Source organism: Tiliqua scincoides, chromosome 1 (assembly GCF_035046505.1).
Source record: "Tiliqua scincoides isolate rTilSci1 chromosome 1, rTilSci1.hap2, whole genome shotgun sequence".
NCBI classification, from domain to species: domain Eukaryota; kingdom Metazoa; phylum Chordata; class Lepidosauria; order Squamata; family Scincidae; genus Tiliqua; species Tiliqua scincoides.
In genome coordinates, this window is record NC_089821.1 from 90,443,255 (window position 1) to 90,471,214 (window position 27,960).

At 43.2% G+C, this 27,960-nt stretch overlaps 1 protein-coding gene across 1 annotated transcript in view; it reads left to right on the plus strand.

Moving 5' to 3' along the window:
- KYNU (kynureninase) overlaps positions 1 to 27,960 on the plus strand; it is a 111,735-nt gene that overhangs the window by 77,818 nt on the left and 5,957 nt on the right. Inside the window, exons 10-12 of the mRNA XM_066639563.1 lie at positions 18,840 to 18,892; positions 20,915 to 21,000; positions 25,541 to 25,771. Coding sequence (XP_066495660.1) covers positions 18,840 to 18,892; positions 20,915 to 21,000; positions 25,541 to 25,771 — 370 coding nt within the window. The remainder of the gene's footprint in view (positions 1 to 18,839; positions 18,893 to 20,914; positions 21,001 to 25,540; positions 25,772 to 27,960) is intronic.

Genomic DNA, 27,960 nt, shown 5'->3' on the forward strand with positions numbered 1-27,960 from the left:
TTAGCCCCGGCCTTGAAGACAGTGGATGGTCATTGCCCAATATGTGGGTCCTGCCAAATGCCGCTATTATTGTATGCAGATGATGTGGCTCTTATTTCTCGAACAAGAATTGGCTTAAAACACCTACTTAATAAATCTATAATTTGCAACCAACAAACTGCAGATCAACTACTCTAAATCTAAAATCATAGTGTTTGCCAACAACTGGAAACCATTTAAATGGTCATTTATGGGCAACAAAATGGAACAGGTAAAGTCATTCAGATATTTAGGCATTAATTTCCACTACAAGCATTTATGGGTTTCTCATCGTAATGCAGTCCTAAATGCATCAAAAATTTCATCCCTTGCAATCTCCTGGTTTCTCTTCAGCCAAGGTAACAGATATGTCCCGGCTGCTTTAAAGGTATTCAAAGTAAAGGTACTTTCACAAGTTCTTTATGGCTGTCCAATCTGGCACAAGTCCTTGAATAGATCAACTGAGAGCATACAGGCCTCCTTCCTGCGGAGGATCTTGGGTTTTCCCCAGATGTGTTCCATACTCTGTTATGTTTGAAGTGGGTTTCATCCGACTCAAAACGTTGGCTTGTCTGAAATCAGTAAAATTTTGGCTTGCAATCTTTTTCAGTTCTGCCCTGTATGGGCTAATGTACCATCTTCTGACTGATCCAGTACTGCCTGTGGAGGTTGCAGATATACTCACCAAGCTCAAATCGATAGGACTAGACACAGCAAGCCTGGGTATGATTGGTTTAAACGAAGCTTACAGGATTATCAAGGAAAGATTGCTTGATATTGAGCGTCAAGAGCTATTCTGCACAGCTAACACCATTTGCTCCCCTCTCTATCTGCACATCCCAGTCAGTTTTGGGAAACCGGCTTCTTTCTTGTATCATCTACAGTGCCCGCAGGCTTGCAGAGCATTCTCCCTTGCGAGATGTAATGCTTCCATCAGCTCTGCTAGTGGGCAGGTTTAGTGGCATTGCCTACTCAAAATAAGATGTACCTGTGACAGGAACTGTGTGGAGACATTACAACACATATTTTTTTACTGCCCACTTCATGACATCCTTCATAAGAACTATCTGGCTCCACTGCTGAATAAAATGCAGGGTTGGGAGGATTCAATTAAGTTACAATCTCTTCTTTCCGTATTGGAAACTGACTCTCTCAACAAGGTTGCTAACTTTGTTTCTGGGGTACTGGCGGGACAGAATTCTGGATCTTCTGCAACATTATGGTGAACGGGAGGAGGGGGTAATGGATGACTATGATTGTTTTATTTTGTTTTCTATTTGTTTGTTCTGTTTGTCTGTTTGTTGTTGTGTATCTCTATGCCAGTAAAGGTCTTATGTATGTATGCATGCCTTTCACAACTACCTTTCCTCATACAAGATTCTACATATGCATTTGTCCAGTGGGCTTCTTTACATGCATTTGTACGTAATGTAATGTGTACAGGCATGCCCCTTTATCTGTGGGGGACCCATTCAAGGGACACCACATGGATACGGAAATGACAGATACAAAGAACCCTATCTTCAAGGCCCTTGCACCTTCTCCACACCCATTAACATTATTTAAATGCTTACTGGACTGAAAGTGTTGTTGCTTTACAGGTTTAAGCACACAAGCTTATAGCAATGCTTGAAAAGACTAGATCAAGGTGAGCAGGAAGCAGAAGTTTTTTCCAGCTTTCAGGCTGCCAGGAGGCAGCCTTCGCTTGGCTATAATCTTTCATGCTTATAGTGACCTGTAAAGCAAGAATATTTTCAGTCTATAAATAACATTAATGGGACGTGGAGGGGGGAGATTTTTGGATAATTGAAACAGCGGATATCGGATCTGCATATATGAGGGCCCAGCTGTACTTTGTCCTCAAGACAACGTAGGTGGCTGTACAGTTGAATAGTTGATAATATAATTTCTCTCCCCCATCCCAGACTCCTTCTTTAGATGCTGCTTTTCTAGGGTGACCAAATTCCTAGAAGTCTCCCAACCCGTCTGGTCAGGAAAAATTAGCAGAGTACTCATAAATAAGATAATTGGATAAGAATAATCAGATTCAGTAGCATATCTGGCACTGACGGGAATTACTACATAATTCTTAACCTCACACATGAAATGCCAAGCATTTCCCTTTCTACAGCCTAAGCCTTTGTGCGCTGCTGTTTTCTGAATGGTTTGCCATGTAGTCACAAGTGTGATCAACAGCAGATGTCTGATTGGCTCAGAGCCCAATCCTATTCATCCCCCCCCCAACAATGCAGCTGCACCAAAAAGGCACATGCTATATCCAGCGGGGGAGGCAGATCCGGAGGCTCCAGGGTGGAAAGGGGAATTATTTTCCCCTACCCCTCTGTAAGCTTCTCGCTCCACAATGGGTATCCTCAGACCTGTTCTAGCACTTTAGCTGGCATAAGTCAGAGGAGATGAAAGGGGCAGGAAGGCTGTTAAAAGAGGGGATAAGATGCGGTATGCGCCATCACTGCCAGATCTACCCTCTCCCACAGCCTCCCCACCCTATTCCTCCATGCCCAGTTTTTCCCATCCCTTCTCACCACCTGCTTCCACCTCTGCCTTACCTTCTCCAGTGGGTGCGATGGCGTCCATTGCAGAGTTGAAGCATTACTTCTTGTGGCAGAGCTTGGGAAATCCTGGATACGATTGGGCTGCCAAAGTGTATGAAACTCACTAGATTCATAGAGGCCTGCAGTATGGAATGGGATTTTTATGGAATGGGATTTTTATGGAATGGCTAGTAAGCCTGAGATGCACCTGAATCCATACCTCAAAGTAAATAGTACAAGATCACCTTGTACTGTCAAGAACAATCTCTTTCTGGGCTAGTCTTCTACATTTATTTCCTCTTGTGATGTATTTGAAAAGTTCACCTCAGACATAGTTCATCTAGACAAAAATATGAGAAAATAATATTTGATTAAAATTTGAATCTTTCCACAGGACACTATTGAGAGAGAGACTTTAAAATGACATATGACACATTGCATCAGGAAGTATAGGTAGATTATCCCTTATCTGGACATCCGAAATCCAGACTATTCTGATATCCAGACAATTTTTTTCCAAGACTTTAAAAAAAAAAAACTTTCTGTAATGTGAACGCTAGAAGATCTTGTGCCTATCTAAAGCAGATGTCTAACAGAAGGATCCTGTGATTCCTATATTTAGAAAGGCAAGGCTCTTTTGGTATTGTTCACTCTGATATATGCGCCGTGCAGGGCTATCTAGATGCATTCTCATCAAGGATGTATTTGAGGAACTGAAAAAAGAGATCATAGCAATCTAAATGTTCTGTCTGCTGTTAAGACATCGCATCTCAGAAAGATGTTTAAGAGCATATGTTGTACTCTTATCCATTTGAAGCACTTCAGAAGTTTTATTATATTTTCCCGTGGTTCCCCCAGCCCACCCAAAAGCAAGAGGGCATTGCATTATAATTTTTCACCATTATGGTATTGGGTATTTTCCAATACTTTTAGAATAATTACTATGAACTTTACTAATAATCCAAATGAATGAATTGGCTCCCTGTTTGATTTTTAACTTTTTGAAAGAAAGCAGGAATTGAATTCCTCTTTGTAGTTGTTCTGAAGTATTTCTGGCTGTATTCCTTCTCTGCCCCCCCCCCCCCCGCATCTGGTATTTGGCTAATAGAAGTGATATATGAGCACTCTGTAAGAATAGTTGATCATAAGCTGATTTAACAGTTTTAATTCAACTTCATTAGCCTTAGAGGGGTTGGTTTGGGTAAGATCTTTTCATAGGATTTAATTTAGACTCTGGTTCTTTTTGCGGTTTGCTCATATTTTTTCTCTGCCTGGTGTCTGTGAATGAAATTACCTTTCCTCATCTTAAAAGCCTTAGAGGCTTCCAAAGGAGTTCTGTATGAATTCAACAAGCCCTGATTGGATTGCCAACGTAATGGCCATTTCTCTTTCACATACTTGGACCACAGAAAACTTGTATCTTGTTAAAAAAGTGAACTCAATCTCCTTTTTGTTTTGACCTGGAGGGGTAATATAGAGGGACATGTTCAGAGATTGGTGTATTCCCAGTTGAAACTGAATCTAAAGACTAACAAGGAAAAAAGTCAATCTTTAAAGAGGACATGTGCAGCCTCTGTCTTCCAACCCCTATCAGCTGTAAATCACCTTGGACTTGATTGGCCAAACAGCCGTTGCTCTTCACACAGAATGACTGTATCCTGCTTCATTTACTGCAGTTGTGAAATTAAAATCTCCACCTAAAATGCAAATAAAACCTGACATGTGAAAGGACATCTTGTTACTTCTGGAATAGAATGATTATTCCAAATTGTGACATTTTATTATGCCACCACCAAGGCAGCGTAGTAGTTCTGCCAGTCATTGGATTATAACAATGCTTTTAGAGGGGTTTTTTTTTTTCTCCTTAAATTTTGCTCCTGGGCTCAAAGGCAGCTTGGCCATTTTTAGAGATGACAGGTGCAAAATGGGGAAAAAAAGAGACTTATTTTGCCAACCACTAAAAATGCAAAAAAAAAAAAAAAATGTTCAGAAGAAGAAAAAAGTCATACTATTTGCCTATATTATTGTAATCCTCTTTCTCTTGGTCTTCTGACAAAGTTTCACTTTGGAGATATGCACACTCACAACTTTTCATAGGAGTGCAAATTTCTACTGCATTCAAAGGGGATAATCTGCTCACAATGTCATGATGTCCATGAATCAGGCACAGTTCAGAATTAGACATTTGTACTAAGATGAAAAGGGGCAAGAAAAGTAATCACAGTGAGTGGAAAACTTGAACCACAGCATGGTGAAATGAATATTTACCCAAAGAGTAAATTTTTCCAGACTGTACAGATCTTCCTTATCATTAAACACCTGACAAAGTAGTGGAGCAGTGAGAGGCGGACATACTGTTAACATTATAATCAATCATGATATGTGGTGTTTCAGGTTCAACAAATGTATATTACAATTCCTAGCTCATTTTATCCTCAGAGGAGCCCTTGCAATTTAGGATGAAACTGGAAAAGAGCTGCTTGGCAAAGGAGCAAGAGATCTCGGTTACCCATCTCCAAACCCAACATTTTATCCAGTGAGGGATGAAGGGTGCTTAATTTTTTCCAGAGCATGTTAGGCTTTTGTGTATATGTGTTGTGAAAAAGAAAAATTTGGTATCTGTGCTTTAGGCATGATCATATTAATATATTGTGGCTTCACTGGACATAGCTAGTGAGACAAGATGTTGGGACAGGGCAACTGAACCCATATGGGTATTTGTTAATGTGTTTTTAATATGTTTTTATTTGCGGTTAAATTATGTTTTTAATCTGTTTTTAATATGTTGTAAGCCGCCCTGGGTCCCTTTGGGGAGAAGGGCGGGATATAAATAAAGTTTATTATTGTTATTATTCTGTTCAGTAACTAGCATTATTTGTCAGTTTTTCAGACACGTGTGTCATAATCGCATGTATGTGTCCTAGGAAGTAAGTTCATTATGTTCAATATGGCTAACTCCCAGGCAAGTGTGCTTAGCAGTGTCGTGTGGTGAGATCCAAGGCTGGGGAGGCACAGTGCACAGAACTCCCAGGTAACATCACACCGCAAGGTATTCTGGGGGACTACCTGGAAGCCCCAGAGCCTGTGCCATCACTGGGGAGGCTGAACTGCCACTGCCTCAAACTCTAGAATTTCGGAGAGACTTGGACAGTATTGGAGGGTCTCTTGGAGAGACTAGAGCTTGTGACAGCAGCAGCTCAGCCTCCCCAGTGATGGTGCAACCATTCAGAAACTGGGTGGAACACATACATAACCACAGGGGACGCCAAGCTGACAGGACAGGGGAGGCAGAGCCTCCACTGGCTGCATGTCTGTGGTGCATAAGATGACTGCCCTTCTCTGTAAAATGTGATGAGTGAACCTGATGCTTTATAAATGGTGGTCATAATTTAGGAACATCAAAATTTGAATGTTCACATCTGAGCATGAAAAAGGCAAGATGGAGAAGCAGAAGTTTTCATTATTCTGGAAGGAAATGTAAATGAATTCCTAAAGGGGTATTATTGAAAACTCAGTACGTAGAGGAGTTCCCTAGCTTTTATACTTAACTACTCACTATGCTAATCTTTTGTTTTTGGTTCTTGTTGACAATGTGTAATGGATGCACAAATCGCTTAGTCAGAACTGGGTGAGGAAACTTTGTCCTGAATTGGAAAACTCAAACCACACTAATTCAAAGTCTAGTTTTTGTAATGTTCTTTCTTTGTTTTTTAATCACTACTCAATGTGGTTGGAATTTTTTTTTTCCGAAGAACGCAAATGAACTCCATGATCCTTCAGGTTATAAATTATAAATGAATAGCATGCTCATCTACTATTCAACAGCAAAGGTCAAAGGAATTTTTTTTTCTTCTTATATTCTTTCACTGGATCTCCTTTGATGTCTATACCGCACATACATAGAGATCATTATATCCCACGCTTTTGCATCATTAATGCAACTACAAACGAAACAAGTCAAGTTGTGAATGCCCAGTGCTTCATTCTAACCATGCAGATGTGAAGGGAAAACTGAGCTAAATAAAAATACTTACTGAAGGGATTGCTCCCAAGTGTAAGCGTGCTTGAAAGCAGTGGGGGCAAATGAGGATCCTTTTGGGCATGAGTCTCTCTTCCTCAAAACTCTTCTGTCTCGCTACCTCTTGATTTGTTTAATGGGAACATGCTGGGGAGGTAAAACAAGGCCTTTGAAATATGTTTCATCATTCCTAATGATATGACACTTCTGCCTTTCAGTGGGCAAGCAACTGTATAAATACTCCAGCTACTAACTGCAAGAGACTGCAGTTGCTAGTTTGTAGTTCTTTGCACAGTTGCTAATAACTCCTGCTGGTTACTCGGGGGTGTTCAGTGAATGATTGTAATGCAACAAGTTGTATAAGATTTACTGGGTTAATTGCTAAAATCTATCTCACTTTTGGTATTAACACTGGAACAATCTGAGATGAAATGCCCCTTTTTAATGTTTTAATGTACACTTGAAACTTGGACACCTCCAACAAAAATTATGAGAATCCCCCCAGCACCCCCAAAATGGTCCTAGTAATAAACAACAAATTTTCTGTAGAAGATGGGCCTCAGGTGTGGATGGGAAGATGTAGCCATGGGAGAGGAGGGGTTCACTCAACCAGCACACATTATCTGAACATATGAAGCTGCCATACAGAGTCTGGTTCATCTAATTCAGTGTTGTCTGTCTTGTTTGGCAACAGTTCTCCCGGAGTTCATACCAGTTCATACTCCAAGATCAGTTCATCTAAAGCAGGGCTCTCCAAACCCTGGCCTGTGGGTCAGATCCGGGGTTTGGAAAAAGCCCTTCCCCTTGTGAGTGGCACTTACAGTTCTGCATCCCTGTGTCCAGATCAGCTTGAAAGAAACACAGTCCATGGCAGGATGGTAAGCGCCAATCGGGAAGGGGAGGGCTTTTTCAGGACACAGCGGTTTCCAGTTTTGAGACCACTGATCTAAAATAACATTCATTGAAAGTAGCCAGGGCTTTTTTTCTAATGGAATGCGGGGGGGACGGAGTTCCAGCACCTTTTTGCAGGGACCCCTCCCCTTTGGAGGCATTCCAGGAGGGGGGAACAAAATAGAGGCATTCGCTGGGTGGGTGCTGGGGGGTGCAGGTGGGTGGGCGCCTGGCCCCTGCCTGACCACACAACGACCCCCTCCTGCCCCCATCTCCAAGCTCTCGCCTGAGCCCAGCCTGCCTCCCCTCCCCCCGCGCTCTGCTTCCCAGCGCAGCTTCCAAGCGTGGAGGGAGTGGGGGACACGCGCCAACGCCAAGGAGGAGGACGGCCAGCCAGCCAGCCAGGGAGACAGGCTGCGGCACCCACGGAATGCCCAGGTACTGGCTTGGCGGAGGAGGAGGGGAAGGAAACTGGCTGGTGGAGCCCCGTGCCAATCTGCAGCATGAGCCTAGGTGTGTCTACTTAGAAGTATGTCTCATTGTGCTCAATAGGGCTTGCTCCTAGGAAAGGGTGCATAGCCTTGCAGCCTGAGAGCCCAAGCATGTCTACTCAGAAGTAAGTTCCACTGTGTTCAATGGGGCTTACTCCTGGAAAAGTGTTATAGCCTTGCAGCCTGAGTAGACAGGCAGAGGAAGGGCTCTGTGGCTGTAGTCCTCTCCACACTTTCCTGGGAGGAAACCCCACTGCCTCTAATGGGACTGACTTCTGAGTAGACAGGCACAGGATTGGGCCCTGAGGCTGCCATCCTATCCACAGTAAGCCCCATTCACTAAAGTGGAGTTATGAGTAGCCATGCATAGGATTGGGCTCTTAGGCTGCAATCCTAGGCACTTTCCTGGGAGTAAGCTCCATTGACTAGAATGAGACTTACTTCAGAGTAGACATACCTAGGATTGGGCTCTTAATCCTGGCAGAGATATATATATCTGCACCCATTTTCATATGCTAAAGGCAGGTGAAAAGGGATTCTACGTGTGTACAATGTGCTGTCCAGCCTTGCCAGAGATCCTCCTCATCCTTCCCCCACAAGCATGCCCTCTGCCAGCCAGCGTCTGCAGCTCCTCTCCAGCAATGCACAGCAGCTGCTCAGGGCAGCAGAGAACATACAATTGCATGCCAAGCGCCTTCCCAAAGACACAGAGTATTCTGATACCTGAATTAAACCATATTTAATCGCTTGTAGCTGTTTCTATGTGCACCTAAGGACCCCTCTCGTGTAAGAATTCCTTTTTTGTTCTTACTCCCACAGTTGCTTAGAGTAATTTTACTACATGGAACTCATGTAAGCTATTTTCTGGAATCCATTCACTGCTTCCTCTCCTGGAAGTAGTGCCACACTACATACTACACGCTACAAGTGCACCTGTACAGTATTTTTCCCCATGTGTAGAAAAAATAGCTAGGGGGAAGGGGATGTGGAGATTGACAGCCCAAATCCTATGCATGTCTACTCAGAAGTAAGTTCATCTTTAGTGGGGAAGCACATAAAAAATATTTTGTTTCTCCAACAAAAGATGGTTTATAAATAAATAAATAAATAAAAGATTAACAAGTTGTGAGTTCCTGCACCTTTTTATTTACAAAAAAAGCACTGAAAGTAACTATATGTTTCTTTATCATCTGGCTTGAGCCATGACCATCTTCTTCCCCCATCCTCATTAGTGTAACTGTTGTTAGGTTGGATCACCTGTTCCTTATAGCCGAAGACAGATGACAGATACAAATAGGTCAGCTCTGCTTTCCATTATCCGTTATCACTTCTTCACTTTCTTCTCCATGGAAGCGGCCTACTGTTTCCTTGCTCTTCCTCTTGTTTTGAATATAGCTGAACAGCCCTTTTTGTTGTCTTTGGCATCCCCTGCAAGCCTCAGTTATTCTGTGCTTTAGCCTTCCTGAAACTATCCCTGCAAGTCTGGGCTATACTTAATTACTGCTCCTTTGTTAACTATTCCTCATTTTATAACTTGTATGTGTTCTTCTTGCTTCTCAACTTTTCTGGCAGCCCTTTCTGCAGTCACACTGTTTTCATTAGACATTTCCAAACTTTTCTTCTCATGAGAACTGTTTGTGGTTGTGCCTTCAGTGTCTCACTTTTCAAAACATGTCATCCCTCTTGAACTGCCTGAACACTTGAGGTATTCTAGGCATGGCATATGGCTAAGGGCCCAATTCTATTCCCCACCACACTATAGCATGCACCTGTGCCAAAAAGGTGCACACTGTATGCTGTGTTGGGGAGGCAACCTGAAGGCAAATGGGAGGTAAATAAAACACATTTTAACTTACCTCTGCATAAAACCTCAGGCTGCCTATGAATCTCTTCAGATTTATGATATCCATTTTTGTGGTGTATGTCAGAGGAAGGAAAAGGGGAAATGAAATTTTCAAAAAAAAGAGGATAAGATCTGGTGTGAGCAACTGTCACTGGATCCACTGGATCCCTTTCCCGACATCCTCTCCCAGAACATCCTCCCCCCATGCCTGCCTCTTCCCAGTGGCATATGAATGGGAGATGGGGGGACCGTGGGCCCTGGGTTCCAAGCTGCAGGAAGGTGACAGAAGCTGCCTCCCAATTTTTAAAATCTTGGTATTTTCAAATAATACCATCATGTTATATATCAATTGATGCATAATTTCATGCAGAATTCAATGAAACAAACGACGCTGCAATATCTCTTTTCTGTCAAACATTATAGCCAAAAAAAACCAGAAAAGGAAAACACAACCGCCTTATGTAACAAAAAGTGGATTATACTGGGAATCCTGTAACAAAAGATGTATGCTGTAACAAAAAGTGATTTACACTGAGATTACCACTGGGAATAAATAGCTTATTGCAAGCATTCCAGAAAACCAAATGCATTATCCATAAATGTACGTATGTTTTGTCTTTCTTCTACAGTACAACAAAACTGCTTTTGCATGAATGATAGGTCACAAGCCCAATGCATATTATCTTGATGGGCATCCTTCTCTGTTTGTTTTGGTTTATGATCTCTAATGTTCACTATAAATGTGAAACAAATAAAATAAAATATTCAAAAAATTAATATTCATTTCAAAAAATATTCATATTCTTTGATAAAAGAAAACATTCACTGTCTGCGCGTCTTTTCTGGGCATTGTTATTATTATTCATTTCATATCACGCTTGTTACTGAAAATAATTTTGTCATGGAGGGGTGCCAAATATTTATGGGCCCTGGATGCCAGATGACCTTTGTATGCCTCCGCACTTGCCACTAACTTACTAATGCTAAGGGATCCAAGAAAGACACTGCTATGTGGTGGGCACCACTCACTGTTTCTAGCAGTGGCTGCATAGTGCAAAATAGAACATCACATTTTGCAACACCATAAATTGAGCTACACTTTATGAATGTGAGTTCTTGCAGCATAGCCTGATGACCGGATTGGGCTATAAGGCTGCCATTCTAAACACATTTACTTGGGAGTTATCCCCATTGAACACACTCGGACTTAATTTCAAGTAGCCATGCATAGGATTGTGCTGTTAATTTTCTCTTGAGCCTATTAAAATCAGCTTTCCTGAAATCCAAGGTACCCATCTGACTACTCTTAGCTGCCCTTTCCCTCAATATTGAGAATTCCAAGATGACCTAGTTACTTTTGCCCAAAGTCCCTGCCATTTAAGCCCTACCTGGAGATGACATAGATTGAACGCAGGACCATCTGCCTGCAAAGTATGTGATCTACAATAAGTTCTAAGTAAGGAGTCTGCACCAGTGCTCAGATCCTTCTATTGCTGTGCAGCATTTCAACTACTGTGCAACACCATCTCCGGACAATTTATGATGACATCATGCATCATAGCTGAAATTTTGGGTTGCCAAGCATCATGCTTGCTGGAGGTCAGCTTGAAGCTGTGAGGCCACACAGCTCATGGAGAACAGTGGCTACAGCACTTCCTCACTCGATAGCAATCTGTCTGCTAGCTTCAAAGAAAGAACACAAAAATAGTGCAGACTTTCAGGAGAGTGCCATATACAACTGTAGTGGTACTCTCTTCTATACAACTACTAAAAAATATTGGAGTTCCTTGGCAGTTTGGGAAGGAGGAATGTACATTAGTGTCCCATCAGTTCTCTTGATCTACTACCCCACCCCACTCCCTTTTTTAAATGAAGGCACTTTTCCTGCAAACTGATATCAACAGGCCTCATGAAGGGCATGCAGAAATTTGTAGGCACCAGTACATATTAATTATATTGACTTTTGAACAAGTTTGCCAGAAAGAGGGAGTCTTCTACAGTTTGGTGAGTTTAGGTACATACATTTTACAAGCAAGTGCATGCATATGTATTTGACGTAGACACAGACTATGGGGTAAAACAGGTCAGGCCATGATCTGAAAGCACATGATGCATCAACTATGCTGATGCTAAGCAGTTCTCCCAGCACTCCCAGTCCAGTGTTCTATGGATTGTAGTACTCATTTCCACAGACAGGATCACGCGATCGCAGAAGTTTCATCTTCCACAGGGGACCAACCACTCCTGAGTCCCAGTTCTGCCCCTGACTTGCATCATGTAACAGAGACTCAGTGGTTCCCCACTGGTTTTCTTTACTCCAAAATCTTCAAAGTCTTGGACACGGAATCTTCTCAGTTGTGCTTATCTGAGTTCCTCGTAACTGGAGATCATAGGGCTGTGTCTCTGAATGCAAAGTGCACCTTTTATAATGGAGATGTAGTCAAGTGCCCCATCCAGCTAGTGAGCTGGGAATTTTATAAGACTCTAATTCCCAAATTCAGGGGTACCTATTTTTCCATGGAACTTATCTGGCCTTGCTCATCCCTAGATTTTTGCCATAATTGTGAAACTTGAAAATGAACCCACAGATATTGAGGATGTTCTTGGTATCTTAAAACCAAAAATATTCTAGAATAGCTAACACATTACAAATGCTTATTTCTCATGCAGGATATTTGCTTTCCAATAAACTTTACAACAGAATCTTATTATGCAGTTTTAGTGCCTCTTATTTTTATAAGATGTATTTATAAACCGTTATAGTTAGGTCTTAACACCTCAGCTATTTTGAATCATAACAGGCTGATATTTGGCAGAAAAGTACCAGGTCTAATTTTATCTTTCCCTTCACCCCTTCCAAAATCAATACTCTTTGCGAGTTATAATTTTGTAGCCCCTTCCTAGGTCGTATATATTTATGGAAACCATTAGGCTTTAGATAGAATAAACTCAAACGTACAACTAAGAACAACTGAAAATTAAGTGCAACCACAACTTTCTGAGCTATGCTTGAACTCCGTAAAGCAGTATACTGTGGTGATAAGACAGTGGATATGGGTCTGTGTGTGTGTGTGTGTGTGTGTGTGTGTGTGTGTGAAGGATAACACGAACACAATCTGAACCTACATTCTGAATTGTTTGGAGCAATTTTCATTTCTCTTTGTGTATACTAATTATGTTTTGTTTCTGTTTTCCATGTCCTGTGTCCACAAGAATGATTCTAGATCAGTTACGGTGAACCTTTTGGGCTTGGTGTGTCAAAACTCCATAAAATGCCTAACTTGGTGACATGGTAGCATGTCAGCCAGTTAGTTGGTTCTTCATCTGTTTTTCACTTTTGTTGGAAATTTTCTCTTGAACACTTATCTTTGTTGTCCAGTCAACATTATTTGAATAGAGTATTGGCTTTGATAGTCATCTAAGGGCCCAATCCTATCCAACTTTCCTGCACAGGTGCAGCCGCAACGCAGGCCCAAGGTAAGGGAACAAATGTTCCCATACTTTGAGGAGGCCTCTGTGACTGCCTCCCCAACACAGGAAGCAGTGCATACCCCATTGGCACATACCCTGCAAAATTGGGTCCTAAGATTTCAATTTTCTCTCAGCTATTGCTCTCATCTTCCATCTTCACACTCTTCCTGACTCACACCCTCCCAATTTGTATTTCCTATGGTCTGTGATTTGTATTTCCCTTTCATGTTTTCAGTTGGAGTAAAAGAGAAATGTTACTTGCTATCATGTGTATGCATTTTTCAGATTGACTGGGAGAGGATTCTGAAGCTCACAGGAGGCTGCTCATCAGTACCAAGCTTATCATGGAGTGGTACGATGGAGTCCACAAAAGGCATTTATTCAGTTGCTTTTCCATTGTGTGGGGAACCACTAGAAGGGGAAAAATTGAGGAAGTCTGGAACTTAAGTGTCCCCCTCACATGATTATCGTTCAGGCTAAGAGCACAAACTTATGCTTGCCTAATAATAAGTCCATTGTTTGCAATGGGGCTTACTGTCAGGAAAGTGTGCATCAGATTGTAGCCTAACAGCCCAATCCTATCCCCCACCATGCTGAAGCATGCAGTAACAACACAGAGATATAAATTGTGTGCTATGATAGGGGGTGTGATCAGGAGGCCTACAAGAGGTAAGGATATTTTCCCTTACATAGGGCCCATGATGGCCTACAGGTCTCATTCAACCTATGCCCATTTATGTACCTGATATAAGTCCAAAGAGAGCCAGGGGGCAGGGCAGACTGAAAAATGGAGGATAGGATCCTGCAAGCAAGATTGTTGCCAGATCCACACTTCCATCCCAACATGCCCCCCAATTGCTCCCTCTCAAATGGCTTGTTACTCTCCCCCCATTGCCCAGCCCCGCCACCAATATACCGCAGACACTCACCCATAAGTCGATCTCACAGATAAGACGAGGGCAGGTTTTGAGCCCAAAATCATGGAATTTGCTATGACCCTCGGATAAGTCGGGGGTTTAACTTAGGGAGGTGTCTATAATTTTGTCTGATTTTACCCAAGGCCAGATCCTGAAAAATAACCTCCCAGTAATTGTTACCTAAGAACTGTACAGTCACTAATTTATTAAAAACACAGTATATATACATAGTATGTATGCATCTATACATACATAATATGTATACATACATACATACACTATTTTTAATACTGTTTTTGCTATACTATGTATAGTCTAGTCTAAAAGACTATGTATAACTAGTCTCTAATTTATTAAAAACTATGATCTATCTCATAGATCATAAGATACATTTTTATTCACTAATTTTTTTTAATTTTTCTCTCAACAACCATTTGTAAACACTATCAGAGTAAGGCCACAATCCCATCCACACTTTCCTGGGAGTAAGCCTCATTGACTTTAATGGGACTTACTTCTGAGTAGACAAGCCTAGGATTGGGCTCTAAGTACACTGGAAACAGCATACCAGTAGAACCATTAATGAAATCCTCCTTTAAAGTGCCTAGTGCCTTAAGCCAAAAGCGCTACGTAGAACACACAACTGGGAGTGTGCAATTCAGTTCACAGTAGAGAGATAAGCAACAAGGAGTGACTGAGCAAGTGCAGCTGCACATAGTTGCACCTGATTTACTTGGAAGTAGACCCTCTGTGGAAGAAGGGCAGTGGCGCCTCCGGGCCTCGTGTGGAGGTCCTGGCAGGGGGATACTGCAGAAGCAAGCATGCTCTCCTAAAAGCTCACTACATAAGCAGCTGTTGCAAATGCTTCCTAGCTCCTGCCAGCATGCAGCTAAGTTCTCTGGCTAAAATACCTGTTGCTGCAGAATAATTCTACTTTAAGTTCTACTCTCTGCTTTTCCTGTGTTTTGCATCTTTGCAAGGTCTCCAGGACTCTTCCAGTGAAAAGGACACACACACAGGGAGATTGCTTCTCTCTCACACACAGATGTGTCCTCCCCCCCCATACTCAAATGGAGGGACTTTTCCCCTCCAGTCCAACTTCATTGGTGAGGATAGGGGGAAATGAGGTTAGCAAGGAGGTTTGCAAAAAGTTTTGCAAAGGAGAGACTGAAGTGTGACTATACAGTAAGGGGGGAGGTGGAGAGGAAAGCAAGAGGAGGGAATAGACTGGGAGCAAAATCCTAGGCATGCCCACTCAGAAGCAAGTCCCTTAATAGTCAATGGGCCTTACTCCCATGAAAGTGAGGCTAGGATTGTAGCCTTAACTGTTTTAAGTGCTCTCTCTCACACACACAAACTTTTCCTTTTATAAAAGTTAACTCTTCCTCCCCCCCTCCCCAGTACAACTTCGTCAGTGGTGAATGATTATGGGGAGAGGGGCTAGCAAGCCTCAGCTTTGCAACAGAGAGTTTAAGTTTGGATTCAATAAGGGGGAGGGGCAAAAACAAGAAGGAAAGAGGAGATGGACTTAACCCTTTCAATGGCTTGAGAAACAAAGGTACAGCCTTCTGCAGGCTGCCTCTCTCTCTCTTTAAAAAGATCACTCTCCCCCTTCCCCATCTGTCCAATTTCATCTGTGAGGAGATGGGAAGGGGGTTAGCAAGTTGGGTTTTCCAATGGAGTGCTTGAAGTTTAAATACAGTAGGAAGGGGGAACAAGAAGGAAAGAGGAGATGGACTCAGCCGTTTCAAATGACTGCTTCTCCCTTGCTCAGATGCCCCCTCCCACACACAGTTCATTGTCTCTTGCTCTGTCTTGGGTGCCGCTCCAGAGATGCTTCCGTGGGTGCTGGTGCTGAGCGAGGGGGGCTGCTGTGGCAATTGCCCTGCCCTGCCTTGTGTTTGGAGCTTCTGCAGCTGGGCAACAGCCTGAAGGAGCACACGTAGCACACCTGCACCACACCAACTGGCAGCTGTGAATGCTCAGCAGCACCCCAGCCTGCACAGCTTCCTCTCAGCAGATCACTTGCTCCCTCGCTCGCTCGCTCCCACCCACAATAGTGATTGGCTGGCTCACTCGTCTCCCCCCCCCCCACTGCTTACCTGCCCCGGAGATAAGGCAGGGCAATGATTCAGGCTGCTTTTCTGGGAAGAAATCTTTTGCCTTATAGGTGAGTATCTGCGGTACTTTCTCTGGAAGTGGTTAGACACTCTGATACCAGGTGAGCATAGTCACCAGTCATTTGCATTGTGCACATCAACACTGGTTCTGCAGCGCTGTCAGAGGGGGGTTTCCACTAGTTCCATCCACAAGAGTTGCCTCTATGATTGGGCCCTCAATGTCTTTTTTGTTGTATGGACTGGCTAATTCATGTTAATATTCTGAGACATGTTGTTGCTTAAGATGTTCTCTTCCTCTGGTTCTAACTTCAGAACATTGTTGTGTGTGGCATGATAGTAGCTTTCTCTTTTTTTGTGGGTGGGGGGATTGTTCTGTGCCAGGCCTACTAAAATATGTATGAGGCTTGCAACATTGACTTCACTGGAATGTTGTAATAATAGTAATAGGTAGTAAGATTTTTTTTTAATGTTAAAATATAGTATAATTTGAAACTGTAAACTAGTTGCATATGTTTTTGTATATGATTCAAATCACCAGCATCCAAATCTTTCAGGTATTGATTTTACTGTGGTCTGTATTTTTATTTTGACAGTGTACTGTTAACATCAGAACCAAATGCAGCAATGTTGCAACTGGTTTTAATAGCCATCTTAGTAGCAACAACAACACTAAGCAGTGTTTTTCAGCTCTATTCTGTATAATGGCACTGTATTGTAGATTACAAAAGACTGCAAAGAACCTATTCCTAGAAAATATAGTTACTGGTTTAAAAAAAATCAAACTATTTGGTGCAGTTCTAATAGTCTTTTAATGACTGGCTAACAGACAAAGGATGCAATCCTATCCTGTGCTGGAACAGGCAAACCAAGGGGCTTGCGCTGTATACAGTGCAGGATAGGGGCCCAAGGCAGCTCCACCAGAGGCAAGGGGAAACGTTTTCCTTTACCCTTGGGTAAGGTGCCTTTGGCCCAATGGGTCTCCTCAGAATTGCGCCACCTTCTCAGGTGGCACAAGTCCGAGGAGACAGAGGTCCTCCCTGAGAAAAGGGGGGTTGGGATCCAGCAAACTGCCAAATCCCAGCCCTGCCTCATGCTCCCCACCCACCCACCCACTGCCTGTACTCCCCCCTGCCCAGGAATTCCTCCCTCCCACCCCAGAGCCTTGCGTTGGCCCAGCCGGGTCAATGCAAGACTCGCCGAGGAAGCCAGCGCAGAGGCTTGTGTCAGCCTCTGCAGGCTGGCGCTCCTCTGAGCACCAGCCTGGCTTCCTCCTGAAGAGACGCAAATGTGCCCAAGTGAAGGGCTGGATTGCACCCAAATTCATACATAAGTTACATGCTCAATATAAAGTACAGTGACTGTTGTTGCAGGACAACATCACAATTGGTTCATGTGTAACACTGGGATTGTGAAAAGGCCCATGTCACTGCAGTGATCCATGGGGGAGGACATGGAGGAATATCAGTGCTACTGTGTACACAAGAACAAAATCTTGTAGCTGTTTCATTTTTGTTAAAAATTTCCTATGTTTAGAGTTTTGCATTCTTTCAACTCACATATGTTTCATGATTAATTTCATATGGTTTCATTATTCCCATTTGTTTTCTATTCCCTTTATTTTTAGTAGGGGGCCCAGTGTGGCTGTCAAAGGTTTAATGCAACCAGAGAGATGCCACCTGGAAATGCAAACCAGCCTTGATCAGTCAGGGAGTGAGATTGCTGGCAGACCTGGCTCCTTGGCTGTCAAAGTCCCTGGCAAGATGCAGATGGGAAGAACACATTCATCCCCTGCTGAGAATCCAAAAGATGGCCAAAAGGTGCTCAGTGGTTGGGGTTTTTTCCCCTTCCCCATTCGAGCCCTTTTCAGCTACAGCCTTGTTGTTAGGGAGCACACATGCATTTCCTGCTGAGGATCTTGGGTCACTAGCACATGTGTCCTCCCTTCCTAGACTTACCTGCTGTATTCCAATCCATGTTCTCCACATGCTTTGGGTTTAGAGCACTGTAGGGTTGGGTTTAGAGCACCATTTGCTCTGATGCTCTCCTCAGAAGTACCACTGGAAGTAAATGGCGATGACGGCGGTAAGAGGCTCGGGGTGGGTGGGCATTTTCTAAAGTGTGAAAACCTTGCTTTGGAGCTCTGCCCGCCAAGCTGGGCCTCCTACTGCTGCTGGAAGCTCCCGTTGCAGTCTCACTGGCAGTTGCCACGTGAACCACCCATCACTGCCTGGCATATCACTGATTTGAGAACGCCTGCTCTAGGGGAAGCTTGACACTTAGGAGCAACCACTAGGTTTGTCTTGCCATGCAATCACTCTGGTAATGTTTGCATGAAGAAATTATACAGATGAAGCTGTTGATGTTGTTTCCCAAATGAATGTACCAGACAGAAAGGTGTTCATATGGAAAGGAATACCATTGACACCACTGATTTGGCTGCTTCATGTACATATTATCAAAGTGTGTTAATGACTGAATTCGAATATTTTAATTGTGCAATTAATTTTTCAATGTTTAGGTTAATCGGATGGTGGGGTCATGAATTCAAAACCAGGTTTCTCATGGAAAACAGTATGTACTTTTTGCCCATTCTTTTTTACTTACGGTTATATTTTATGTTTTATTTGCACTCATGGGGTGATTACTGCATGAAGATAATAACACTTCTGAAAAACAGTTTCTTCATCAAACAGTAATTTATATCCCAGCACTAAGAGTCACAAATGATTACCAAAAGCTTACCATATCACTGCTCCCTCCAGCCCAGACTATCCAGTCATGAAGAAGGCCTTCATAGAGTGATCCTGGTCTTCTGAATGTCTTTTACTGAAGTTGTTGACATTGGTTTTTAACTATAATTATATATTGAGTTGGTTTTTGTTTTGATCTGAGCTGCTTTCAGATATAAGGCAAATATAAATGTAATAGTTGAAAACAATTAGGGCCCAATCCCGACCTGTGCGTGCCGGCTCTGCGCCAGCGCTCAGTGTCACAAACATGCTGTAAGGCATGCCTGTGACACGTACTGCCTGGCCAGTGCAGGCGCTGGCTCAGCACGTGCCCACGCTGAGTCAGCACCAGGCAGAAGGATGGGCAACCACTGCCCAGAGCTCTCAGCCCTTATGGCGGAGAGGCGGGTAGGGACATGGGCAGAGGCATTCTGGGACAAGGGAGGGCAGGAGAACGTGTGGCGGGGGAGGGAGCAGAGCAGGAGGGAGTGGGACCAGTGGAGCTCAGCTCTGCTAGATTCATAGCCTTGTGTCTGACCTTTTGGCCTGACACGAGGTGTCTTTACTCCAGCTAAATAACCAGTGCAGAGTCGAGTAGCCCCATTGCAGGGCTACTTTCCTTACCTTACGGCAGCTGAGCATCATGGTCAGGATGCTGCCGCAGTCACTTTGGTGCCATGGCAGCCCTGCGCACTGCACAGCTCAGGATTGGGCTGCCCATCCCCAGGCTGTGCTACAATCAGAGAGTAGTCCAGGAATTAACATGTTGTAGGAAATGTCAAATTAGTCTTTTCTTTTGAAATTTTATATCCATATATAAATGGATCAGGCATATGATCATGCATAATCAACATTAAACCTGCATATATTACTACACAAATATGTAGTACTGAGTAGTAGACAATTCAGAGCTGTTTTCAACAGCACAGTGTGCCATCATTTCCATTAAGGCTGGTTCAGTAATATAATCCACAAGAGCATCCAATTTATCATGTGAATTCTTTGTGTCTGTGAACTTCGTAAACATATAAAATATAAATATATAATTTACAATTTGCCTGGAAGATTTTAAACTATCTCTTCCTGGACCCCCACTCTGAAGAAATTTGACGTTTTCTGCATATTTTGAAATAAATGCATCAAAATACAGGAGGAAGACCAGAAAATTTTGGTTTCTTGCTGCTCCTGTCACCATGTAGCATTTTCTTCCAGTAGAGACCTCTTTTTCTCCTAGAGCTTCCTAATAATGGCACTATGTGACAGTAGCGTAGCTGGGGGAGGCAAAACGGTAAATACTGCAGGCGCAGCAATACTGCAGGCGCAGGCCGCTCCCACTCACAGTCTGAGCCATTCCGGGCAGCAATAGCAACACTCAGGAGACGCCATCTGGTTCACCTGTGCATTGCTATTGCTGCCCAGAATGGTTCTGATGGTGAGTGGAAGGGGCTGCTTACACAGCATGCTGTGGTGCCTGCAGTACTTACTGTTTTGCCCACCCTCTAGCTACTACGTATGTGATGACCTAGCATGATTTGGAGGGTATTGTGTTTGTGTGTAAGGGGAGAAGAATAGTGAGCAAAAGAAATTAGATAAGCAGTGGACCTGATTCATATAACTGCTATGAAATGCCTTTTACATATATTTCATGAACCTCATAGCAAAAAAACCTGCAAAGTACAAACTCTGATCTGTTCACTGAATGAAAAACTAGCCTTTAATAAGTAAAGCATGACTTATATGATAAGTGCTATCCAGGCGTCTCAAAGAATCAAAAGCAGTACTTTGCTCATCACAAAGTCAGTGAGAAATAAATTGTCAGGAAAAAAAACAACTGGGAATCTAATGGGACGCGCTACTTTTCCAGAATTGCAGCTGAGTCCTGGTGTCAGTGGCTTTCGATTATCAAATCCTTCCATTTTATTGGTGTGTGCTCTTCATGCTAGCTTAGAGGTAAGTCGTTGCTTTCTCATGACAGACAGAGTGCAAACAAATCAAGCCACTCTTGTTAATCAGTATGCCTTTTGTATTGCAGTAAATATAAAATTATGGTTGGAAACAGGTATAAAATGAACAAGATGCTCTCAGTGTTGTGAGTGCACAGTCAACCCTAATATCACACCAGCGAACTGATCACTGATATGTCATGCTTACCCCCTTCCTGTTTGCTCAGCTGCCTAGTCGCTACAGCTGCCACCTCTTCCTCCTTCTGTAGGGAAGCAAGGGCCAACATCTGCAGGCCTGAGGTGTGCTACTTTCACTTCGTGAGCTTGGCACTTGGTTCCCTCGTGAGAGGAAGGCCAAGACAGCACAGAAGCAACTTGATGGTACAGAGACATCCATCCATATGTCTTTTCAGTGCCTTTGCTTCCTTTTTTATATTATGTAAGTTTTTAACCTGAAATTGTTTGGAGTTATAAAAGCAGGTGCACCTATTTACAGTCAGCCTGCATCTATCCATGCACATGACTTGCACAAGTAAGTAATAACTTGCTTTGTGTTTTGGCAAAAAAAGAGAAAAAAACAGAGAAAAACAATAGTTTAATGCGCAGACAATTCTGCCTGCCATTCCACTTTCTCTTACTAGCCTGAAATGGGAGATTGAAGCTGTTTTTCTCTCAGTTATCTCAGTTCCTGCGTGTCTCTTGTACTGTAATTTCAGTTCTTATTGAGGCAATACTTATTTCTTGGATTTAAGGAAGTTTTGACGTGTGATTTTAGCTTTACATGTTGACCTCACAGTGTAACCGTCATGATACATGTGTGGGGTTGCAAGGGTTAAAGGAGACAGAGGGACAAAATAGAGGTAGTACTGGTGAGCCACGCTGCTCAACAAACTGGCAACTGTTTTCCAGCAAAGGCAGGATTGGTCTGGAGGTGGGATGCCCATTATGTGAGGAAACTTCGCAATTTGCTGGCTCTGCCTCCTGGTGGTAGGAGGGGCATTCCAAAGGGTTAGGTATGCCCCCTTTGTATCCCCAGAACAGAAATTCCCAGATAAGAAATTCAGGTTACTTACCACAGTGAATCCTGGAAGTTTCACATCAAAGAAAGGATCACAAAGTTAAATCCTAAGTAGAATCCCCACATTTCACTAAAATATCGGGAAATAAAGAGAACAGTACAGGGTGGCCCTTGGTATCCGGTTCCATTCCTGGGAACCCCCCCCCCCTCCGCAGATACCAAAATCCACAGATGTTCAAATCCACAGATTTTGGGTGCCCTGAGCCCTCCAAACCCGACAGGAGCTGTACTGGAGGGCCTTCTGATGGCTGAAAAGCGCAACTTCTGGTTTTCAGCCTAAAACCAGAAGTCGTGCTTTTTGGCCCTCAGAAGGCCTTCTGGACCTAAACAGACCACAACTCTGGTTGGATACAGGTGGTCCACACTGCGGGTTCGGAACCCACAGATGTTCAAATCTGCTGGTACTGAACCCGCAGATCCTGAGGACTGCCTGTACTTGTATTTTTGTTAGAACGCTGTTTGCTTCATGCAGGGAACCATTCTTACTCCAATTTCTTTCCCATATGTCAGTGCCTATTAAGTCACAGGTGAGTAGAAGACACCTCTTTTCTCAGAAGGAAGTTAATGCCAACAATTGTATAAATTGTAATTGCTATGCACAGAACATCCAACATATGTTACTGAAATCTGCAGTTGGTTTGCTGGTAGGAAACTATTTCCAGCCTTTGGAGCAGCTTTATGTAATGATGGTGACTCACATTGCCACTTACATGCTGATTTCTGGGAGAAGTTAATAAAAGGCCTGCATTTTTGAATGAAAAATGTGCATTTCCGGATCTTGTCCAACATCTTTTCAGCTTGATTTTTCAGAAGCCTCAGCTGGCAACATTCTGAAAATATTCTGGAAACATGAAAACATTGTCTAATTTTACCTCATTCTAGAAAATAATGTCAAAGAATTGATAGTAACTTTTTGCACTTTCCTTCATATTCAGTTCTACACTGAGCAACCACAAAGGGGCACAGCAATGTTTTTCCTTCTGTTTGGCAACTAATTTTGTTTGTCCTTAAACATCTCTTATATTTTAGTAAACTTTATGTGACCTTAGAGATGAGCTAAATGCTATTCTGCTCTGACTCAGATGGTGCTCTTCAAAAGAGGGAGGGGGACCTGTCATTTAGCCCACTGCAGGGGGTCAAAGGCAATGAGAGCTCATCAGTTTCTGTGGATTCTGTGGTGTTTGCATTACTCTTTTGGCAGTCAGGATTCCCTTGTGCTAATTGCCGTCATACAGTAAAATAGGATTCGTAGCTGGCAAGAGATGGGGTAGAAAATTGTATGCCATCTTGCACTGGGATACATTCAATAGAGGGTACTGTGTCCAAAGAAAACGCAAATATAAGTGTTAATACACAGCAAGGACTATCCTTTGTCTTTTATGGGGGGAAAAATGTTTGCTATGGGGACATTTTCCTGACTATATATAGCAATTCTGTAAACTTTCAAGCAAAGTTTCAAGTAAACTTTCAAGCTGCTCCAACAGAGAAGGATTTAAAATATCTTCCAGTTTCTGCAATAGAAAGTAGGTTCCTGCAACAGTACCTGACTTCTGGTTGCTTTCTGCACCGAGGCAAACAATATTTTTCTCCAAATACCCAAGTTCCAATACCACTAAATCTGTAAGATTCTTATTATCAATACCAGTATCCCCAATAAAGAGGGCACTATGAGACCTTTTGACTCTGTGCAGCAAAACCTGTACTATCATGAGTCCTTTACTGAGACCACTGGCATTCCGGGGGGAGGGGGGATGCTAAATTTCTTTAGGTGCTGGGATGCCCATGTCAGGGGCCCTCTCCCCCTCGGTTTCCAAGCCAGTCACAGCTGCAAAAGCAAAGTGGAGGATCAGAAGCTGAGGGGGCGCTTTACAGAGGCATCTTGGCACCTGAAGAAACTTACGGGTTTGTCCCTCCTCCAGGGACACCAGTGACTGAGTCTCAGAAGAGTCTGGTCTCCCTTGGAACCTAAGGCTGCAATTCTATGCACGCTTACCTGGGAATAAGACCCACCGAAATAGTGGAGTACTTCTGAGTGGCTCCCACTCACTCTACCCAGCTCCATGTCAAATGTCGTAACAACTTTGGAAGAAACACTCGTCTGTGATCCTGTGATCAAGCAAGGATTGGAATTTAATAAAGCATATTGGTAGACCCCGATTCAGATGTCACCAGTACTATAATAATGCAGACCTACTTTACAGGTTTATTGTACGGCAAGTATGTCTGTGCACCTGAGTATACCAGAGCACTAGAAGAGAGAAGCAAAATTGATCGCAGAATTAAGATAAGCAAAATACTTGACTCACAGCCCAATCCTATGCATGTCTACTCAGAAGTTAGTCCCATTAAAGTCAATGGGGCTTACTGCCAAGAAAGTGTGGATAGAATTGGGTTGTAAGTCTTAAGACTTACCATCAGTTAGCCATGATCAGCCAATGCCCTTTGCAAGGAACACATAGGGCAAAAACTAATTATTACCATAAACACAAAGTTTGCCTGTCCTTTTTTTTTTCTTTTTTAAAGAGCAGGTGTGGAAGACTGGTTCAGGATTGGCACCACTATGTGGAGGAGAGAGGGTTCAACTCTCTTCCACTGTAATCTCAATTAAAATCATTACTCCAAAGCTGCTTTTTGCCCTGGAAAAGGGTTAAACGCCTCTTTCCCCATACCACAGTCTTGCTCTGCCCCTCCCCCCACCATTATATAAGAACATAAGAACAGCCCCACTGGATCAGGCCATAGGCCCATCTAGTCCAGCTTCCTGTATCTCACAGCGGCCCACCAAATGCCCCAGGGAGCACACCAGATAACAAGAGACCTCATCCTGGTGCTCTCCCCTACATCTGGCATTCTGACTTAACCCATTCCTAAAATCAGGAGGTTGCGCATACACATCATGGCTTGTACCCCATAATGGATTTTTCCTCCAGAAACTCGTCCAATCCCCTTTTAAAGGCGTCTAGGCTAGACGCCAGCACCACATCCTGTGGCAAGGAGTTCCACAGACCGACCACGCGCTGAGTAAAGAAATATTTTCTTTTGTCTGTCCTAACCCGCCCAACACTCAATTTTAGTGGATGTCCCCTGGTTCTGGTATTATGTGAGAGTGTAAAGAGCATCTCCCTAGCATCACCATTGCTATCCTAAAAGCAGAGCAGGACAATGCAAAAAACATTGCATTTAACCTAAGGTGTGATTTGGTCCATATTTTAACTCCTTAAATTTCCTGGCCTAATTTTCTGTACCAACATGGTACCACTAATTTCACAATAATCACAAGTGGATTTCTGCATTATTATATATATGATACATATGTATGTGCATTATACATTCATGCAGTATATAATTTACAGGACAGGAAATGTTCTGTCTTGTTCAAGGTTTTGTTTTGTAGTGCAACAATTGTTGTTTTAGATTTTGTTGTAGTGCAACAAAATATAGTTGTGTTTTTTTTTAATTTTAAATTTAGGTCTTTAGTCAAACGACAATGCAGCTTCTCCGAAGGAAATCCATTCTTCTTACTGGTTACTTGGAATACCTGATAAGGCATTACTACAGTGAAGATAGCAATGACCCTGAGAAACCCTTTATAAAAATAATCACACCTTCTCACATTGAGGAAAGAGGATGCCAGCTCACATTGCTTTTCTCCATTCCAATTAAAACTGTGTTTAAAGAACTGGAAAAAAGAGGAGTTGCTGTAAGTAAGCAAAGTTTTCATACTGTTACTACACATGTTGTACTACACATGTATTGCATTATATGTGCCCCCAAACATGTATGTTTTATGTTCTTTTTCCCCATGGTTGCAATGCACTCACAGAGTTGGCCCTTAAGAAGTTAAATGGTGTTACCGAAAAGAGTAACAAACCATAAAAGATTTACTGAGGGATTGATTTAACAATAAAATCAATGGGAATAAAATAATTGAATCAACCAGACATAGCTTTAAGATTAAAATATCAAATACAACCTGCAAGTTTCACTGAATAATGCGCAACAATTCAGACAGAGCTTTAAGATTGCAATATTGAACAAAACCTGCGGGTTTCACTGTTCAGTGAGTGCCTATATTGCATGTGAAATTGACTGGAGGCAGAATGAGTAAAAGCGCAATCCTGGGCTAGGTGCACCAGCTCACCACCGGCGCGCACTGTCACAAACATGCCATAGGGCACATTTGCAGACCCTAATGCCAGGTGGGCGCCATTGGTAGCCCAGCGCTGTCCAGTGCTGGGCAACCGCCAGGCAGGCACCCAACCTCTGCTGCTCGGTGGTTGCACAAACCGCCAAGCAGCAGAGAGGTAAGCGGGGACATGAAGGGAGGCAGGGAGGAGGCAGCAGGGACGGAGGGAGGCAGGACCGGTGCAGCAACACTCCACTGGATCCTAACTCTCCGTGTTGGGCTCACCACCCAACATGGAGGCACTTCATTCACTACTGACCTTTTTGTTGGCAGTGAATCAAGTAGCCCCATTGCAGGGCTACTCCTGCAAAAGTCGACGAAAGTCCCCTTCTCCCGAAGTGCCGCCCGCGGCTGCTTGAAGCATGCAGGATGCAGTGGCAGCCATTTTCGGCACCACCGCAGCCCCACGCCCCGGGCAGCTCAGGATTGGGCTGTAAAGATCCTACCATTCTATGGAGGGGGAAGCAGGTAGAGGAAGAAAACACAGTGTGTTCAAATCAGGAATGAGGGGGGGTGCGAAGAAAATTAGCCCAAGGAGAGGCAGGACCAATAAGATGGGGGGGGAGAAATGTTGAAGTATAATGTCAGTAGCACACCAGTGCCTTTCCCAGAAACACACCACACACCCCTTTTCTCTGTCCTAAAAAGTGCAGGATCTGAATTATTTATAAAGAGTGCTAGCTACATAAAATAAAACCTGGAGAAAGAACTTGCATTATAAGCAAGTACCGCCATGTTTGAGGAGTATATGACATGTACCCGTGGTCCTGGCCAAGCATTTCCAAGGTCTTGACCTGAGTTTAAAGGGACATGTTTACTTTCCTTTAGGTTCTTCTCCTCCTCCATGCCTCACTACAGTCAAAGAATGACTGTTACTTTTTAGCCCTGAGTCCTGCAAATGGCAGAAGCACTGCAATATGTCTGCTCTAAGTAGTAGTAGTAGTAGTTGTAACAACAACAACTAGGTATTATATATTTCTGGTGGTATATACTCCTCTGACTTTATTCAAGGCGGTTTACATAGGCAGGCATTTCTAAATCCCTCAAGGGGATTTTTACAATCACAGAGGTTCTCTCTTTCAGGAACCAACAATATTTCAGACTGGATCTTCCTGGTTTGGTCTCACTTCTGGCCTCCAGTTCTCCCACGCAGGCTGACAAGCAGCTCCATTTCTCACATGGAGGGCAGCCAAGACGCTTCTTGCTCACACCAAGAGCAGGTGGAATCACTCAGCTTGGCTTGTCAGCTGCTTCAAGTTCTCGCAATTCTCAGCCGTCCAGGGAGCTGCCGGTGTCCTCAAACTGGCAACCTTCTGATGTTATCTTCAGGCTAACAGAGGCTCTACCCTCTAGACCAGACCTCCTGCCCATGTTTAACAGCCCAATCCTATGCATGTCTACTCAGAAGTAAGTCCCATTAGAGTCAAGGGGGCTTACTCTCAGGAAAGTGTGGATAGGAAAGTCAGTCAGTAAAACAAAAGTCCTGACTAGGAAATATCTCCAGCAACCTCAAGCAGGTCACCAGAAGTGAGAAAACGTGTTCCAGCAGAAACTGATCCTTTTTAGAAGGGGCAAACATCTCTCTTTAATTTTCCCCCTTTAATTATCAGGAAACAGATAGAGGGATAACCAGCTTGGGACTCTGATGTAAAACATTGATACTTTTAAGTCACCGGTTAGTTTGAGTGACACTTAAGAAGATA